Genomic DNA, 20,858 nt, shown 5'->3' on the forward strand with positions numbered 1-20,858 from the left:
GAAATAGGTAATGCTTAAAATTTCTGAACAAGTACTCATTTTGAGATCAACTTTATAGATAACCTCAAATGATTTTTAATTCACGTTTAGAGTGACAGAATATCAGAAATGCTCAATACAAATCAACGAAAAAAAAGGGAAGACTTCTAAAAATATTTTGTTGAAAAAAAAACATAAAAAACAGGGTTTATGAGAGAATTGTCAAAACTTTGGAGAGTTCAGTGTTCCGTTGAAGCATATTTTTATACTTAAATCCAAACAATAAGTCTAAATTGAGGGGTACTGAATTCAGAAGGAAGATGAAGGAAATTTATATCATTTTCTCTTTTTTTCAATCCATCGTCCACTCTTCCCATATAATAGGTACAATTTTACGTCTTTATAAAGTGTGAAAAATTGAAGAACAAAAATCAGTTGTTCAAAAAATACTTGAACCTGAAAATGTTGGAAAATAGTCATTTTTAAATCAACTTATGAAGTCTATAGGAGCAGTTCATCTCAATTTATCAACTTTTTTTTTGGTTTTTATCATTTCCAAATCTACAAGAAGCAGCCTAAATTAATTTATCGATTTTTGGCAAATTTTTGAAAATTGAAAAATCCTTGTTATGATTATTTAAAATTGCCTCTGCAAGTTTTCAAATAAAGCATCTTAGCAAAATTGACGAGAATTTGTTTTTTTTTTAATGTCAAGGTCCCAAAACTAATTGAAGAGCTCTATTCCAAAGTGGGTTAAGTCATTTAAAAAAAAAAAAAAAACACGTTTTACGGAGATTTTTACTTCAAAAGTGGGTCAAGTCATTGATTTACCAAAGTAAATTTTTCCACAAGCAATTGTTCTATGTCCAAAGAAAGGAAAGATGCACCGACCTTTGGAAACAGAACAAATTTCAGCATCAAAAATTGTGAACGCATTTTTGGGGGGGGGGGGGAAAATGACTTGATCCACTTTGGAATAGAGCTCTTCAATTTTACTTTTTCCAGTTGATCTGGAAACTTCGGTATATTTTGACTCCTACCAAACTTTTGAAAGCTTAAAATCTTAATTGACTTGACCAAATGATAATTTCACCACCTGCTCGAAAATTCACAATTCCAACTAACTGTATAGTGAAACTTCACAAAATATTATTCCCATTCCAAAATTTTGAAAAAAATTCAAAGTAAGTATCAGAATCGATTAAATCGATCAGTCATTTACCTAGCTACCTAGTAGGAAAAATTTTTCGGCCAAAACTGAGCCTATTCCATAGGCTTATTAATTTAAATAAAAAATGTAGTCAAATCCCAAGGCTTCACTTAATTTTTTTTACGACGTCTCTTTTGACGATAACTTTCGAAAATTTAAGACCCGTACTTCAAAATTAGTTGAGCTTGGGCCAAGATTGTTCTCAAAGTTACAAAGAAATGAAAGATTCATATAATCAGTATATTACACTTAAAAATTTGTGAAACTCAAAATTGAACTTTTTAGATGAATGATGAAGCTCAATTCTCCGTTATAAAGAAGAAAGCTGAAAGCTACTATTTGAAAATTTGACAAAAATCAAGACGAACCCGTTCCTTTTTACCCTTCTATCAACAAAGTAATTTTCGAAATAGGATTTCAACAATTCTAAAGGGTTCAAGAGCTCCAAATGTTGGTCAAAATTCAAAAAAAAGTGTCGACATTGGTTCATTTTTTCGATGTTACTCTTCAAAGCCCCCTCACCAGTGCCCTTCAACATGATAAAAATACCAAAAACTGAAAATTACATCACCGTGATGTGCCATTTGTTACGTTATCGAGGATATTGAATTTAAATATAGCCTGATTTTTCAGATACGACCTCCCCAGTTCTCTCACCTCTTCCACTTTGAAAACAGCGAGCAATTCAGAGTCACTAAGAAGAGGGTATCCCAACTTGAAGAAGGAAACTCCAGAACGGTTTGAAATCACCTCTTATCGATTCAGAATGTTGAAATCAGGGTGCAAAAGTAAATTTTAGGGGTAAAATTTTGAGCAAATTTCAGTTTTCAAGAATGTGCGTGGGGCTTCAGAACTGCTAAAAATGGTTCGAAACCACTTCCAATTGATTTGAGGTGGTCGAAAGTGGAGTACATCTCAAATTTTAGCCTTCTAGATCAAGTTAGTATTCGGATTTTGTCCAATTTTTTGCTCTGCATTTTAAAAATTTACCTAAAATCAAAAAATGCAGTTCTCCCTTTTCAGCAATTTAAATCTACATGAAAAAAAAATGAGTAGATACCACTTTAGGATTTAATTCAAATAAATGGCAATTCTTGAAATTTCAAAAATTCGTCAAAAATGAAAAAATCAGTTAGTTAGCCAAAATTTTGACTTTGAGGATTTTGAAAATACATAAGGTATGATTTCTAAAAATCCAACTTTTGTTTGTATCCGAGCTGGAAGCCTCATTAAAAATAAAAATAAAACAATACCATCCATTTCATCTCGAAGCTGCATCTCGTTACAGCTATAAATTGCTGTCATGAATTCTATCTCGAAAAGACATCAATATTCAAACGAAGAGGGGCAATTGGAAATTAAATGGTGATACTTCTCGTCAACAACGAGGTACTGACGCTATTCAATTGGAAATTCATTACGACTAAAAATACGTCTTAAAAATACATCTTAGTTAAAATCTTACTCACTAAGAAAATTTACAATCAAATAAGTATGTACCTAATTTGAAAACTAGTTCATTACCATCGACCAGAAAAGGTCATCTGTACGACGAATCATTTCGAAGAATAAAACAAGAGCATACATAGTTCTTAAAGTGCACTGTGCGATACATTTATGAGATTTCATACACATGTACATTACATACATTTATCGTACACAAATGTACATCATGCAAAAAAAAATTAGATAGGTAAAATACACAAACAACACCGCAGAAACGCATAAATGTGTATAGGTACAGATAACATAACCATTACTGCCATGGTGCTGTTGCTCACGTAGGCTACATAGATGATAATCAATTATCAGTGTCATACAATCTTAATATCGGTAGTAATAACCCTCATTTAGCAATTAGTGAAAAGCTAATTGTAGCTATGTATTTGAATTTGAGCGCGAAAATTTTAGCGTGTTATACGAGCTCGTCCGATTAAATAATGTTACAATGTGTGCGAATTGTTACCACGATTTTCAGCCAATGTGTTGTGTTTGACCGGTTAGTTTGATTGCTGGAGGGGGGTTGGGGGTTGCAGTTTTCGATACAACTTGATTAAACACGTTCGAGTACAGCCGAAAAAAAATTCGTATAAGGTGTAAGGGGATTATAACATATACGATTGTGCTCATGAGATAAAAAATGCAGGTAAGAAAACGCAACCACGAAATATTTCTCCAAAAAGAGATGTGATTGCGAGAATTACACGTTCGCGACACCATCATTCCAAATTGATTAATGTACAATTGCCACCATAACCTTTTTTTTTTCTGTGACTTTGAGTGAAGAATTACCGTAGATGTTTAACGTAGCCGTCGTATTGGTCGTTCCGGCTGGATTACGAGCCGTGCACGTGTAATTTCCTCGATGCCTAAGTTGAGTATTCTCGATGACTAAAACGCTAACTTTATTCCCAGCTTTGGTCGTCGTTATACCTAAATCGGTCAATTTTTCCGAACCGTGTAGGCTCCAAGTTATCTCAAGTGGGGGATCGCCTTCAGCTACGGTGCACGTAACTTGGGTCGTAACCCCGGCAAAAATCGGTTGCTCGAAAGAAAATGGCACGATTCGTGGTATCACTATAAAATTTCATTATAGTTATTTTTTATATATCTTCAAAGAAGAAAATTAATTTTAAAAGATAGGTATACAAATGGAGACTAAATAGGTAGGTACAAAGTTACACGGGAAGTTTAGTAGGTAACTTATATATCCTACGATAGGTATAAAATTCGGGAACTAAATCATAAAAATACTCTTATTTGTGAGATGTAGCATACACATCATAAGATCCTCTGATGTCAATTTTGAGGCTCTTCAACCAGCCACTTTGTAAATCCAAATAAGAGAAATCATCGAATCCACGCAACTTAAATGGTAATTCGCAATAGCAAAGCATACGAAGCTTTTACATCTCACAAATCAGATACATCTTAGTCGAAAAATAAACTAAATCAAAGTAAACGAAAAAAAAAGCCACTCTATTCTATCTGCTGGTTTGTTTGCTGGGCGGGTAATCAGAATAGGTTTAACACAGGCAGGCCCATAAATAAAATATAGGTAGATAGTATAAAATATCGCATGCACATATCTTCGGTTCATTTTACCATGTACATCGAGCAAAGTGGAATAATTCGCGGTTCCGGCGTTATTCTTAACCGAACATGTATATCTGCCTTGATGACTAGAATTTGTCTCGGCGATAAGAAGAACGCTTCCTTGATACCCGAACTTATGAGTAGAAATACCGATTTCGGTAAATGGCAACGAGCTTTCGAAACTCCACGATATATCCATCGGTATATCGCCCTCGGATACCAAACAAGTTACTTGGGCTGATTGGCCGGCGAAAATTGGTTTTTTGAATTCAAACGGTACGATTCGCGGTATGACTAGAATTTGTTACACATTATGATGAATAGGTATAGGGGTTTTTTCACCAAATGGAGGGAAAATATCAAGAATATTTGTTACAGTCACAAAACAGTTCTTAAAAATAAATACATAAAAAATATTCGTAAATAAAATAAGGATAAAAATGTACGAATACGGTGTGAAGCCAAACTATATACTAAAAAATTCCAAAGCCATTGTGCATTTTGTTCGTTTCACTACGAATGCAATATGAAAATATACACGAGGAAGTACCTAAATACGTCTTACAAATTACAGAAGAAATACGTAATAAAATCACGAATAACAAAAAGAAGAACCAAAAAAAAAAAAACACCATCATCACAATATTCAAGCCATATTTTTTTACCATGGACATTTAACACCGCGTTGTAGGAGACAGTTGCGGCATCATTTTTAGCGTAACAAGTGTAGTTTCCTCGATGCTCAAAGCCTGCGTTTTCAATTAACAAACTACTTCCTTTGCTACCGAGCTTATGCGTAGTTGTTCCCTCCGAGGTGCCCTCATATTTCCAAAATATCTCTAACGGCAAATCGCCTTGGGACACTAAACACGTAACTTGAACCGACTGACCAGAATATATTGGCGACGAGCCGAACTCGAATGGTATAATTCGCGGAGGAACTAGTAACAAATTATATACAATACATATAATCTTAACGCAAAACAAATCTCAATTAAACATTATTACACCTTGTTCAGGGAAGTTAGTGATACTCAAAATAATCATAAGAGATATTATTAGGATACAAAAAGGATCAGTACGTATATGTTTGAAAAAAATATAACCAGACCAGCGTGCCTAAAATAATAAACTGCAAAGTACCAAAAAAGAAAAAAAAACACATGGATCCTACTTCATCGTGAAAATTGGTTTTACTTTACGTGCCATTAACGTATAAGAACGAAGAATGCGTAGAAACTCCGGCAGAATTCTGGACACGACACGTGTAGTTCCCCTGATGATCGAAATTCACCGGATTTACCAATAATAATTTACCCCGGTCGCTGACCGGAGTAACTAAAACACCATTCGGAAGTGATCCGGCGTTTTGTTCGGTTAATCCGTCAAAATGCCACGAGATATTTAGAGGAGAGTCTCCTTTGATGGCTAGACAGGAGAGTTGTACGATATCTCCGGCGTTTACCGCCTCTTCGCCGAACGAGAATGGCATTATGGAGGGAGGTACTGTAACAAAAGTCTACCTATTGTGAGAAAATTGCATCGCTAAGTATGTGAAGGAAGTGGGGAGAAAGAAAATGGTCAAGTCATAAGTGCTGAATTACTCGTACGTTAAAAGCGAAACAGGGTTTGATTGACGAGAACACTTTTTGAACTGACTCTGTAATTTGAACGAAATCGAGATAGATGGAAAAAACATGCTCTAAAACCCTCATAGCCAAAATTTCATTTTTTGAAAATTTAAAAAATTTAAAAAAAAACTGTTGAAGGAAAATTTTTTTGACTTTTACCTATTGGGGAAGTTCTGGGGGCGAGGGGTGAGGTCGATTTAAAAAACTATGGCTATATTCGTGTTCAGCGATATCGAAAACATACCATTTCATGTGTCACATGAATGTAATCCTTTTTTTGGGGGTTACCCTCTTTGGGGAAGTGCTGGGGAGCGTGGACGGGTCCAATAAAAAACCTGACGTCATATTCGTGTTCAGCGTCACCAAAAACATACTATTCCATGTGTCGCACGAACAAAACACTTTTTTGAACTTTTACCCCCTTTGGGGAGGTGCGGGGGGCCATGGATGGAGTCCTATCAAAAATCTGACGTCATATTCGTGTTCAGCGTCACCAAAAACATAGAATTCGATATATCACATGCCCCAGATTCTCTTTCAAAAATTTCGCCCAAAATTGGGGGTGGAGGTGCTCCCCCTACATTAAAAGATCCCATCTCGAAACTTGAATATTTCGAAAAAACATCAAAAGGAACATCTATGGAAATTTTTTCAAAATTTTAAATGGTAGCTCCCACTCACAGCACCATTTTGAAATTTGAACTTTCAACTTGAAAGGTCAACTTTCAACTTTTGAAAATTTCAAAATTCTTAAAAAATTTTTAATTCAATGCCCTTTTGAACTGTGAAATCAGTTTTGATCACAGTATCATAGTTTTGGAGGAATATGCTGCTGAATTTGAGTACCTCGAGGCAATGTGAAAATAATGGAAGCCCCTAACTATGACCCAAAAATGAAGTTCAGCACTTACAATTTTGGTCGGTGCGTATTGGATTGGGTCCGAGAAATTTCAGGCGTGCAAATTCAAAAGTAAATTTTTGGCCAAACTCGCAAATCCCAGAAAAAACGAAAAAAATCAAATAAATTCATATCCAGACTAATATCAACTCGAACTACGTCACATATTGCAATTTCAGCAAAAATAGAAATTCTAGATTTTTTTCTAGTAAGTGGGTACATTTTTCCAAATTGTAAAATAATCATCATTATTGATTCACTTAGCTCAAAAAAGGTGCATTTCATGGAAAAGTCTGAAAATCGTCCTTAAAACAGATTTTTTGAATACTCAAAAATCCGCCAAAAATCCAAAAAGGAATTTTAGCACTTGAAATTTCGGTTAAAGGATCCTCCTAGAACGTAGTCTTTCGATTTACCTACCTAGCTTGGTTTCGTTCAAATCGGAGAGTCCCAGTTTAAAAGGTGCCCTTGTGATAAAATTTTAGCACTCGAGTCATTTTTCGAATAAATATTTCCTTATAATTCAGAAAAATATTTCGCCTGTTTTCAAGATTTTCTGCCCCTAGGACTTGACCATGACGTAAAAATCAGATAAACTTGTCGTAGGTTAATGTTAAGTAGGTAGGTATGCAATTTTAACATAGGATCATTTCAAAAGATGAAAAATAATGATAAAATATCCGTACAGTAATCTTTGCACAATTTGTTATTGCCGAATGTTATAACCCCTTCGAAGTAATGTAATGTTACATTTACACATTATTCGTACAATACACTATACACATGAGTATATAAAGCCCCATAAAATATTATAATTAAACACCGGTCGATGTAAAGTTATTCCAGAATGATAATAAGTATACCTATGGTACGTAGGGAAAATATGAAAATTCTTTTGTACATTAAGCGTCATGCACGACGTGAGAGAAACGAAAGAAAAAAAATTATCTAGAATAAGCACACGAACCCCATAAAAAAAATAATAAAAGCGCAATCTAAATCATTAAATTTCATAGGACGAACCATTCACGTATAACATGGCCGTATGATTACTAATGCTGGCTTTGTTTTGGGCCGAGCACGTGTAATTTCCAATATGATACGCTTCGACTTCTTCGATACTCAAAATGCTAAGGTGACGATTAAGCTTCGTAATCGTTACGTTATACTCAGATCCGGTCAACTTTTGGTTATCTTTGAACCAAGTCACATTTATGGGTTGATCACCCTCAGCGATATTGCACTGGATGGATACCGGCTGACCAGCGTGGAAGACTTCTTCGCCGAATGTAAATGGTACAATCTTAGGTGGAACTAATTTAAACGAAATAGAGATAGGTTATAAATATTACGTAAAAATTTGATTTGTTTCAAAGAATAGGAATATTACTGGATATCTTGTAAGAGTGTATAGAACAGGAACCAGATCAATAGTAGAGATCGCTTATTACACAGAACAAAAGACTACAAAAGTTTAATAGGTATCACTATACCTTAACTGCAATACAAAATTGATAAGCAATACGTCCAGCCATTTTTTCAAAAAGAAAGGAAAAAAGGTCTTAATTAATACGTAACCAACCGTTAATATACAATCTAGAAGTATGGTTCGACACTCCAACAATATTTTCAGCTGTACAGGTGTAATTTCCAGCATTTTGGGCTGTCACAGACTCGATAGTTAGGGATATAATTTTCGACGTTAATTTAGTAATCACTACGTTTTCGTGTGAACTTAATGGGTTCCCGTTGAAAATCCACGACATGTTGGCTGGCAAGTCACCCGATGATATGACACACTGGACTGCTACTGTCTCGCCTTCTTTCAAAGGTTCCTCGAACGAGAATTGTTTCAGTTTTATCGGTACTAGAAGTGGTTAAAGTATGATGAGATTTTCAAATAGGTAGATTTTTAATCGGAATATTCTTTGAGGTGTAAAAAATTTCAATTTCAGACGAAAATAAACGATAAAAATTCATTAGAGAATCAAAAAATAAAAATAATACACAATTGAAATCATTACGAAAATTGACATATACATATTAATATGAGGGGGGAGGGGGATTGGGTATAGATGCTTCAGAGTAGAAGTAAACCTTTTCATACAGCAATTATACGACGAGATTACGTTTGCTTGTTTGCCTAATTTTCAAGTTGCAGGTGCAAACACATAGGTTGTTAAGAAAAATAGGGGTTATTTTTAATTTTTCGACCCTTGGAGTTTGAGCCAAATAAGAGGTAATTTCTTCAATGAAGATGGGAGGCACCTCGACTGAGAGAAAATTTTTTGAATCCGACGAGTTGAATCGAAAGTACATGCAAAGATACATACTAAAATTTCAGGCGACAAAGTGCGTTTTTCAATTTTTGTTGAATTTGTCAAAAACAAAATTTGGGCTAAAAAATTGAAAATATCAAAATTTTACCAAATGAACCCAGAAAACTGAAATTTGGCTTGTACCCTATTTTCGACCATCCGAAACGATTGGGAACTGTTTTAAATCGTTTTGAGTCGTGCTGGAGCCTCCAGAAGATTTTTGAAAGTTTAAATTTCCAGAAAATTTTACCCAGTGAAGTTAGAAGGCTGAAAATTCACTTTATACTCTGATTTCGACATGCTAAGTCAATTGACAGTGGTATTCAAGCCGTTTTGGAGCATCCAGCAACATTTTGGAAATCACAGATTTTCATATATATAGTATGTAATAATGATTTTAGACAGTTTTTTGAAAATCTCGAATTTTCAAAATTTGGCTGAAGGCTCAAGAAAGGCTTGAAACCACCTCCAATCGACTCAGCGTGTTGAAATTCGAGTGTAGAGTAAATTTTAGCTTTGCTACTTGAGTATAGGTAAGATTATGGGTACCTACTCGTTCAAGTCACTTTTCAAGAATCTTCTGGAGCCTTCAAAACTGCTCAAAATCATTCAAAACTGTTTTCAGTCAATTTTTGGAAGGTCAAAAATAGGGTACATGCCAAACTTCAGCTCTCTATGCCAATTTGGTAAAATTTTAATTTTTTTACATTTTTTTGAGTCAAATTTAATTTTAAAAAATTCACTAAAAATCGAAAAACGCACTTTGGCAGCTTATTGATTGGTAATGTATTTTTGCATGATTTTTCGGTTTAGCATCGATGTACAATTGTACATATATGGCACAAAACAGAGAAAATTGGGGATCCATCAATTAAACTTTAGGTACATACCTATATGTACCTTGAAAAAATTCAAGTAATTCGTGCAATAAATTTCAAAACAGGAAAAAATTGGGAAAAATTGGACTTTGCTTGAAAATCCGATCAGAAATAGGACTATAAATGATATTTAGGTACAATAGATATCTTGTTCTCAGTTTGAAAAATTACAAAATACCCTTTAAAAGTACATAGAAAAATGATCGATGAAATAATATGATAATGAATATTAGTAAACAGACTACATCGAGATGTATAGGTAATGAGAAGCCATACACGAGACTGATTACCTCAGCATATTATTTAAAAAAATGATCTACTAATTTTCTACACAGTATCCACGAAATCAGAAAAAAGAAAAAAAAAGATAAGAAAGTTAATCATCACAAAATTACAGTGGTAAGAAAAAAAAATAAAAACAAAACCGTTAGTCCCAAGCATGACGCCAATCGTAAAATAGTAAAAAAATGTCAAAAGAGAGAGAGAGATGGATATACCGTTGACAAGGATTTCAGCCGTATATGCTGTTCTGCCGATTAAATTACTAGCGATACAAGTGTAATTTCCGGTATGTATAATATTGGCCGATGGTACGGTCAATAAAGACGTATCGTCTCCTATTCTAGTGGTCGTAATGTCTAAATCGTTCGACAACTCTTTGCCATGAAAAGTCCAACTCAGATGTATCGGTTTATCTCCTTTGGATACGTGACACGATAGTTGGATACTGTCGCCGAAATAAACGGCTTCTTCCATCGCGAACGGTATAATATGAGGTTTAACTAATCAACAAAATTGTGATCGAGGGTTTAAAATAAATATTTACACAATTTAACCAACATTTTTTTTTAAAATTATTACCTTACAAGAAGTATAGGATTAAAAAAAAAAAAAAGAATAGCAGAGGAGAAGGATAAAAAGATGGCCTTTTTCAAAAAAAATACTACCAAATCGTACCTCTACCTACCAATATACCAAAAAGAACAAAAAGAAACACAAATACGCAAGCTGAGAATAAAACTCATTATTAGGTACCATTCACTTCAACTGGGGCAGTATACGAATGTGAACCGCCTGAATTATCCGCTTTACATGTGTAATTTCCTCGATGATTTTGTCCCACCGATGTAATAGATAGGAAAGTAGCGCGAGGCCCAATTTTAGTAATAATTACATTGTCGTCGGCTTGCAATGGCGACCCGTTAAAATACCAAGTAATTGTTATAGGTAAATCGCCTTTAGGAACGGTACAAGCTACTTGTAAAGGTTCGCCATCGTTTAAAGGTTTATCACCCGCTGAAAAGGGCTGTACTTCGGGACGTGCTGTAAATGTATGTAGATAGGTATAGGTAACTAATGAATAGGGTCTCATAATATATCGTAATAAAAACTAGACAATTATATACCTCTAGTACATCTTAAGATTAAAATACATATTTTCCATCGAGGAAATCCACTCGTCTAGGAGGTGATTAAATTCCACACGTGAAAGTGCCACAATTAATAAAAATACAGTGTAAAAAAATTCCGTTCTATAGGGTGGTTCATTTATGTACACGATTTAATTTCAAAAATAAACTATGGCAGTAGGATACGGAGACTGGAAAGGTGGTAATTCGAAAACATCATCATTCTATCAGCATGCAGCGAGGTAACCAAAAAAGAAAATCATAAAAAAAAAGCTTTCGAATAAATTGTCCAACGCTTATATAGGTAGGAAAGTTATACCGATGACTGAAAGTTGCGCAGTGTATGAATCGAGCCCGGCGCCATTTTCGGCGAAACATGTATAATTTCCGGTATTATTCGGGCCGGCCGAGGTAATTGAGAGGAAACTTGCGCGATCACCTATGACTGTAGTTGAAAAACCAGCTTCAGGTGCACCCGGAGTTGAAGCTGCGTTTTGAAACAGCCAGTAAATGCTCAAGGGCCGGTCCCCTTTTGGTACGTGGCAAGTTACTTGTACGTTTTCACCGGCGTATACGGGTGATTCGAATTCGAATGGCGAAATGTGCGGTGCGACTGGAGAGATAAGGTTTAAATTAAGAGTATCTCGTATATAGGAATGAAATTGTGTACAAATGGATAGGTATCAGTTTACAAAGTTGTTGGAGGTTTAGCTTAAAAATAGAAAAAATAGATATCAATTGTAGGTAACAGGTAAATGTACCTATTCCTATTATACGTACTATACAACTATTGGACAAGAATACATAAATACCTAAATAGATACTGATCGAAAATTATAAAATTTTAATTTAAATATTATTCATTATTCGGACGGAAATTTGTTAGAGGAAGATGCTAGGAGGAATTTGAGAGAAAAAAAATGTAATTGAATGAATAAAACCAGCGAAAATTAAAAATTACAGGTGGAGTACTAAGAACCACTTCACACTAATTTTGCATTAAAAGACCATTTTTTAGTAATAAGTAGGTAGGCAATTTAATTAAAAATCTGCAATATTTCTTGTAGCAAAATATTAAACGAACTTACGTTTAATCATTTCTCCCCTCCAGCTCCTTCAGCCCCCAAAAATTGCGCAGAATATAGATCTAAAGCTTAACAAACTTTTAGAAAAAATAATCGTCAAATGATCAGTGCACTATGCGAAGAACTTTTTTTTTCAAAAATCTCAATTTCGACCAGTCTCCTAAATTCTTTAAATAGGCAAAAAAAAGTGCATCGAATTCTTTGTTTACAAAAATAAATAAATAAATAAATAATATGTTCAAGTGAACAACTTTTGGATAATTTGTTCAATGAAATTTTGAATTTACAAATTTTTAATAAATAAATTACAATTTCATCAATTTTTTTTCAAATACATATAAGCCTATTGAAAAAATTTATCACTCGCAAAAATTATGATAAACCATTATTCAGTGAAAATACCCAGAAACTAAAGCGATTTTCTAGTAAGTAATATTTTAAAAAAATTGAAAATCGTCTAAAGCATGAGAATTTGCATTGAAGGTAACTTTATCAAGATGAATTGTGAAAAAAAATGTCAGGAAATCTTGACCAAATTCAGCGGAGACTTTTATTTTTAATCGAAAATTACCTGTGAAAAATTGTAGCTCCGAAGGTGCTCATAAAGGGGAGATATGGGCCTTCAAAAAAACAAAAAAAAAATCAGAAATAAATCTTTGTTTTTCATTTTACCCCCTAACTTGCCTGTTTTGAGAAAACCGGTTGAAAATTTTCAAATCACTTATTCTATGGGAAAATTTGAATTTGAAAATATTTTTTCTCTCAAATATTTTCCACCAATAAACATTTTGGAATAGATCGGTGCCTATTTTATAATCATTATTGCCAGTTTAAAACATTTTTTTAGATCATCATTTTTTTTAATTTTTGAAATTGGAAAAAATTACCAAAAAATTTGCACCAACTCTCCGCAGCTGTAATTTTTTCTGAGTAAATTTCAACTCAAAAAATGGCCTCCATTGAATTTGGTCAGAATCCTTCAAATTGTTTTTTTTTTTCGCGATCCACGTGTACTCGCCAACATCAGGTGAATCATCTTGACCTTTTTTTTTTTTTTGAAAATTAAAAATAAGATTTAATATGATGATGATAAAAATGTTGTTTAGATAGATCTCTCTCACTCAAATTCAAATTTTTTAGTAGTGCTCAAAATTTTAAACTTTCAAAAAAAAAATCATTTTTTTAATCATAATAAATTCTATTACGCCTATTCAAGAGCTGAAAAATCGTTTTTACAGTTTGTTTTTATTCCCTTTTATCCTCCCTCCCTCCTCCACCACATTTGAATTGGTCTTAATACGATCAATCCAAAAATACTTATCAAACGAACAACTCCCCTCCCCCCTCTCAGTAGAAAATTTGAAATCTTTTGACATCATTTTGCAATTTTTTTTCGAATTTTTGATCCATTTTTTGAAAAGAGAAGTCAAAAATGACTAACCGTAGTACCAAATTCCCTACGAAAACAAAATTTCTTATTTTATTGGCCAGAAAAATGTTAATTAGGTACTTCAATTTTCTGTCAATTTATTGCTCATCCCTGCCACCTTCTTTCCCACTCACACTTCAAAAAATTGGCCAAGTACATAGTACAATCAAGATATCATATTTATCTAGTCTATGAAAAAAAAATCCAGGAACTTGTTCATAAAAATTAATGTATCACAAACAAAAAATCTGTCTCATCTGATCATTAAAAAAAAAAAAAAAAAAATTACCAAAAAGTTCCCAGCCTTCTCCCTTAAAAAACACCTGACAATAGTACTCCACCATCATCCATAAAATAATTCTTACAATACTAATGTTAATGCACATCAGGCAAACTCGAAAGAAAATAGTAGGTAGATACGTATGTAATTTCGAACGATCAATAAGACCTAAAGTATACCAGGCATCATGCACTACTCCGCTGGAGAAAAAGGCTAAGGTATTTGGATAAATTGATTACCGTTAACCATCAACGTAGCCGTATAATTGGTAATTCCTGCTCTATTTTGTGCGATACAAGTATAATTGCCTCGATGTTCGGGTTTCACTTCGGGTATCTCTAAAAGATTAATTTTTTCGCCAATTTTGACCGTTTTAATGGTGTTTTGTATGGCGTTAAAATCCGAATGAAAGCCGTGAAAACTCCACGTTAACGTTAACGGTGTATCGCCTTTGGAAACGTGACAAGTAGCTTGTATATTATCTCCGGAATTTACCTCACCCTCAAACGTAAAGGGTATGATGACTGGAAGAACTGTATTATCATTTGAAAAAAAAATCGGCATTTAAAAAAGCCCAAAATATATACACGTAAAAAATAATTAATTACAATAAAAATAATACAAAAAACCTGCCAATTATAAAGACTTTTCTTTTCAGGACGAGGATATCGAGGAAATTGTGACTGAGGGTCAGGGACACATATAATGATCGTAAATACAATTCGTGTGCGTAAATTTCAGAAGATTAGTGTACCATGCAGATTACGTAGATAAAACACACGTCAGTCATAAATTTGATAATAACCGTAAACATCCAGTTGGGCAGAAAAATTCGCCACTCCGGCCGGATTCTTAACGGAGCAGATATATTTTCCGCGATGCTCCGAAGTGACAGCGTTTATCGTAAGGATGTTGGTCTTATCGTTAAACATTTCGGTGTGCATGTCAACAGAAGTCGAAGATTCTCGTTCGGCTTCGAAATGCCAATCGATATGAAGCGGTTTGTCTCCCTTTGAGACGTGACAAGTTAGCTGGACACTTTCGCCAGCATTTACTGGCCCTTCTGAGTGGAATGGAGTTATATGTGGGGGAACTGTTGGAACATTGCGACTAATTATTTAGCATATAGTTGAAACAATAATGTTTCACTAAACCTGTGATGGTTACTCACGTAAGTATAAGTAACGATGACGCTAGTAAAAATTATAATTAAATACAATCTTAAAATAAGCACGAAATTGGGTACAAATGACATAAATTTGAAGTTTCAATTCCTTATGAAATACAATTGTCACATAATTTTAAAACTGCTGAAAAGGATATTTCGAAATTTGTTTCTAACAATACATAAAATAAACAGCATTCATTTATCTTGAATAGACATTTTTTTCACGTCGAGATTCAACAGGTGGTTGCTGAAAATTCTCAACGTCATAAATCGTCATTTTTTAAATTTCTTTCACAATTTGCAGACTTCATTGATCACAGAGCTCATTTTTCAGGTATCAAAGCCTCGTGAATTTGATTATAGTTATTCATTAAGGGTCATAAACTAAATTGATCAATACTTTTCTATCTCAAAATTTTTCAAATTTTTTCTATCAGCCCTAATATTTGTAAATGAATGCTGTTTAATTTGTCTAAATTAGCAAACAAAACAAAAAACTTACCCAAAACTTGTACTTCTAAGCTGTCTTTGGAGCTGTATCCATTGGGGCTCTTTGCTAAACAAGTATAGGTAGCTTGATCGGAAGACCTTTCGACATTTTCGATGATCAACGTACCATTCGGAAACACTCTCTGTTTTCTATTAATTGGTAAAGTTCTCGAATCTGCGAACAAACAGAAAAATAAATCCTGTGGCAAAGAAATGGACCTTCTCGAGACGATGTGGAAAAATGCATACCTCTTTCCCATGTAACTGTTTCGATAGGGTATCCGGCAAAAGGGCAAGTCACGAATAAGGTTCCACCAGCAACGATCATTTGTTTTTCCATACGCCTAACGTAGGGTAATCCGTGTACATTGAGACGAGCCGAATGAGATGCAGATCCTACTTTGGAGTTGGCTTCACATTTGTATAAACCTCCATCGTTGGTTTGGACATTGGTGATATTCAAGTATGATATTTTATCTCCGGTAGCAGTGACTTGGTTGCTAATTTGAAACCTGAAAGACGCCAGAAATGGAATAATGAAGAGTTTGGAAACAATTTTGAATCGTTGAGGGACAATAACTTACTTCTCGTTGGTTTCGATCTTTTTTGAATCCAAGAACCAGGTAATTTCAGGAGTCGGATTACCAGAAGCGACACATTTCAAATACACGGGAGGACCTTCCTTTAGAACTTCTTCGGTAAAAGCCTGAGTTATTTGAGGCGGATCAACTGTACAAAAAAATAAGAATACAATTAACACATATAACTTTCGAAATCAATAATTCAACGACTCAACGTTTTACGAAATAATCACAGGGTTGAGGCGGAAACATCATCGCCAAATTATATTTAATAACCTATAATTTCCGGTCGTGTTGATTTTACCGCCGTCTTCATCGTACAATTGACGAAAATATTTAATTTTAAGTAAACGAACCGTTAAACGATATGTGATATTTACTTACATCTGCCTCCTAATTTGATTTCAGCGCTGCCTTGAGCACTCTCTTGTTCGTTTCGTACGAAGCATTGATACATTCCTTTATCGTCTTTTCGAACCGAATCGATTTTCAAGGAACGTCCTTCGCCGCTGGATATGGGTTTTCCGTCTTTTAACCACGAGACTGTTTTCACCGGGTTTCCTTCGTAATTACACGTGAGTACGGCTGGTCTTCCGAAATCCACCGTTTGTACGATCGGTTCGACTGAAGCTGACAGAGGAGCTGAAAAACGAAAAAAATGTTATATTTGTGGTAAAAATGGACGTATCGTAGAGTAAATTAAATTTTTCAATAGGAATTTTGGGAACAGGGTGTCCCAGTGTGATGGATCATCTCTAGCTTGAAGGGGGAGGGAGCATGGGGATGAAGACAAAGGTTGAGATGAATTACAAAATGGTGTCAAAAGAACGCAGTGGAAATTTCCTATACATCATTGAACAACATACCACTCAAAAAAGTGTTTTAAAATTTCCAAAAAAGTTCAAAAATACATACATAATTACAAAATGGGAGTTTTATGAAAATTATTTTAATCAATATATTTCAACTATAGGTAATTAAGAAAGAAAACACAGTTCTGTGACCAACGTGTTCCGATACAGTCGTCTGTTTCTTGCGTTGCAAAGAATTGCTTTTATTCTGGTATATTTTATATATTGCTTATCTTATCTCTTAGTGTGTTTAATTTTCTAACATGTTCAGATAAAACCCACTAGTGAACTATTTTTATCACAACTAAACTGTACCAGTCTCAGCTCAGCTGAGCTGGTTTATCTATCAACAAACAACCAAAGGACAACTGGTACTGAGTACAGACCAGACATGTCATACTCATCAGCTGCAAAAAACGAAATCTTTCCATCCGCCGACCAAGCTATCATCTTCCCCTTCATTGATGGAGTACCAATCCAGTATTATGCTCGAAAAATGATTGGAAAAATAGGTAACAATATTCTTCATTGTGCTAAAATCTCAAACAATCGTGTCCGTATGTATCTCAGAAGCAGAGAAATTGCTGACAAGTTTCTCAAATCTGGAGGTGAAATTGAAATTGACAGAAAACTTATCAAGGGAAGGTGGTATAAACAAGAAAGGAATGATAAAAAAATCATCATCTCCAATGTGCCTCCCCATGTGCCTCACAATGAGATTATAAACATCATTATCTCTCATGGTATTACACCCTCATCCAAAATGAAGTTCTTACATTTGTCTCAAGAAGAAGATCTTACTAACATCTTATCTGAACGCAGATTTGTGTATATACCAGCAGAAGATGCTAATAAATTACCTTCCTCAGAGCTTATAAAACATAATGATGAAGAGTATAGGGTGTTCTACAATGATTCAATTATCAAATGCTTTGTCTGTCATCAATTTGGACATACCTCACAATCATGTGAATTTTATGTGGCTCCTACTCAAGTTCAAGAAACGAATCTACAACCAACAGATTTGAGTCAAAAACCAACTTTAACCATAACTGATGTTACAGCAGAAGAAAGTTCTTCACAGAAGCTCTCCCCTGAAGAAACAGTAAAGGACAATGAAAAAAGTCCAATTAACTCAGATGAAATAAATTCCTCAAACACCAACCAAATCAATACAGAATATGCTGAAAAAATGGATATTCCACAAACTCCAATTAAAAGACCTTTATCTACCAGCACTCTTTCTCAAGATGAACAGCTTTCCCAAACTATGTCCGCTAGCAACGAAATGGAAACAACACCAAATTTGGAAAAGAAGAAGAAGAAGAAGAGGAAAATCAAAAAAGTTAAACTAGATGAACCAGAGCCAATTTCAATTAATCAACTATTAGAGTCAATAGAAGATAACTTTGATAAAAAAAAGATGCACTACCCTCTCTCTTTTACCAACTTCAGATTACTTATGGAAATAGTTAAAGGACAGCAAGACCCTTATCCAAGTGTCACACAATTTACTAATGATATTGATGGAGTTATTAAAATCCTATCTGAAAACTACAAGCACCTTGAATACAGATCTATGAAAATTAGATTTACAAAACTGCAGAATAAATTGAAAAAAACCACCCCTGAAGAAGAAAACAAACCTGACCATACATCAGAATCATCTGAAGACTCATCATCATCATCATCAGAGAATGAGAAAAACTGAAATTAATACCTACTTTTGTTTTGTTTTTGTTTTTGTTTTTTTTTTCTTACTAGATATCCATAATAATGTTACTGCTATTATTTTAGTATTTAGTTTACTACCTATTCAGTAGAAATATTTATAGCATTGTTGTAGGTATTTAGGAACTTGATTGTAAATAATTTTTGAATCTTTTAAGCCAGTCAAAAAACAAAAAACAAAGAAAAAACAAAAGAAAAATCAAATCAAATTACCTACTTTTGGACTATTAAATCAGAACAAAATTTTAAAATTTTCTACAAACATGAAATTTGTAAAAAAAAAAAAAAAAAAAAAAAAAAATTGCTGGAAAATTTCAATCTTTTCTCACCCCCCCCCCCCGAAATTTTTTTTTTTTTTTTAAATAGTCTGGTATGAATTTTCTCATTCAATGGAATATAAATGGTGTTTATAGCCACTCTGGTGAACTCAAGACTCTCATAAGCAAATTTAACCCTGAAATTATTGCCTTACAAGAGACACATCTCCGCAATCATCACTCTTTTAACCTCCGAAATTACAGCTCTTATCGTTTCAACTTTCAAGGAGGAAATAAAGCTTGTGGAGGCACAGCAATTTTTGTAAAAAAAACTACCTCATCATCTACCTTAAATATTTCTATAGGCAATATCCAAGCAAATGCAATAACTATTGAGGCTCCAAATTTCTATAAGTCAAAAATATCTGTCTGTAATGTTTACATCCCCCCTCACCAGGTCATAACAGAATATGAATTAGATCAACTTTTTGCCCAAATACCAAAACCTTATATTGTTGTAGGGGATTTTAATGCCCACTCCAAAACTTGGGGATCAAGTATCACAAATAATAGAGGTAATGTAATTGACAAATTTCTCCTGAAAAATGATACTTTCCTTCTAAATGAGTCAAAACACACTCACTTTAACATTTCTAATGGTACCTATTCAAACATTGATTTAGCTTTTTGTTCCCCAAACATTTCCCATCTTTTGAACTGGAACCCCCATGATGACCTTTATTATAGTGACCACTTTCCAATTAGCATCAACATCCCTCTTCAAACTCAGAAACCCACACATGAAAAATGTCCCAAGTGGATTCTAAACAAGGTAAACTGGTCACATTTCAACAAAAAAGTTCTCCCAATTGACTTTACACCAGATGATCTGGACACTATAGTTTCATATTTCACAACTTCTATTATCCAAGCAGCTGAAGAAACCATTCCAAAAACTTCTACCAAAGTTCCCAAAAAATCTGTCCCATGGTGGTGTCATGAACTAAAAACTGCAATCCAAGATAGAAAAAGATCATTAAAAAAGTACCAAAAAAATCGCACTCTTGACAACCTCATTGATTTCAAGAAAAAAAGAGCTATTGCTCGCCAAATCAACTTATCTAAACAAAGAGAAAGTTGGAATAATTTCATGTTGAGCATCACCCAAAGCACATCTACAAAAGAAATGTGGAAAAAAGTTCAAATCCTTAAAGGAAGTTATATACCTACTGAAATACCCTACTTAGTAGATGACAACACTGAAATAAACTCAATAGATGACATTGCAAACACCTTAGCTAGATCCTTTGCAAAAGCTTCTGCAACTACCTCTTATAACTCTGCTTTCCAAACACTAAAAACACAAATAGAATCCACCCCCTTAGACTTTTCATCTCAAAATCTAGAACCATACAACTCTCTTTTCTCTCTTGAAGAGCTAAATCATTGTCTAAACTACAACATTAAAGATTCATCCCCTGGACCTGATGAAATACACCCTCACATGTTAAAGTACCTTTCAGACACTGGAAAAGAAGATTTACTTCAGTTATATAACAAAATTTGGA

The 20,858-nt window shown here is 34.1% G+C and overlaps 1 protein-coding gene across 50 annotated transcripts in view; it reads right to left on the reverse strand.

The window, feature by feature from the left end:
• Dscam1 (Down syndrome cell adhesion molecule 1) overlaps positions 1-20,858 on the reverse strand; it is a 135,025-nt gene that overhangs the window by 20,968 nt on the left and 93,199 nt on the right. For 30 of the 50 annotated variants that reach the window (XR_010556911.1, XM_065349828.1, XM_065349839.1 and 27 more), the window contains exons 9-12: positions 16,836-17,093; positions 16,455-16,599; positions 16,120-16,382; positions 15,884-16,045 (exon numbers count right to left, since the gene is read on the reverse strand). Coding sequence is in view for 49 of the 50 variants with exons in the window: in XM_065349828.1 (XP_065205900.1) it covers positions 15,884-16,045; positions 16,120-16,382; positions 16,455-16,599; positions 16,836-17,093 (828 nt within the window). In the remaining variant the exon portion in view is untranslated. Of the gene's footprint in view, positions 1-3,481; positions 3,767-4,950; positions 5,227-7,837; positions 8,129-10,507; positions 10,793-14,452; positions 14,747-15,018; positions 15,307-15,883; positions 16,046-16,119; positions 16,383-16,454; positions 16,600-16,835; positions 17,094-20,858 lie in introns of all 50 variants that reach the window. The other 20 variants (XM_065349849.1, XM_065349844.1, XM_065349807.1 and 17 more) reach the window with 6 other exon arrangements.

Source organism: Planococcus citri, chromosome 2, assembly GCF_950023065.1.
Source record: "Planococcus citri chromosome 2, ihPlaCitr1.1, whole genome shotgun sequence".
In the NCBI taxonomy this organism is placed as follows: Eukaryota; Metazoa; Arthropoda; class Insecta; order Hemiptera; family Pseudococcidae; genus Planococcus; species Planococcus citri.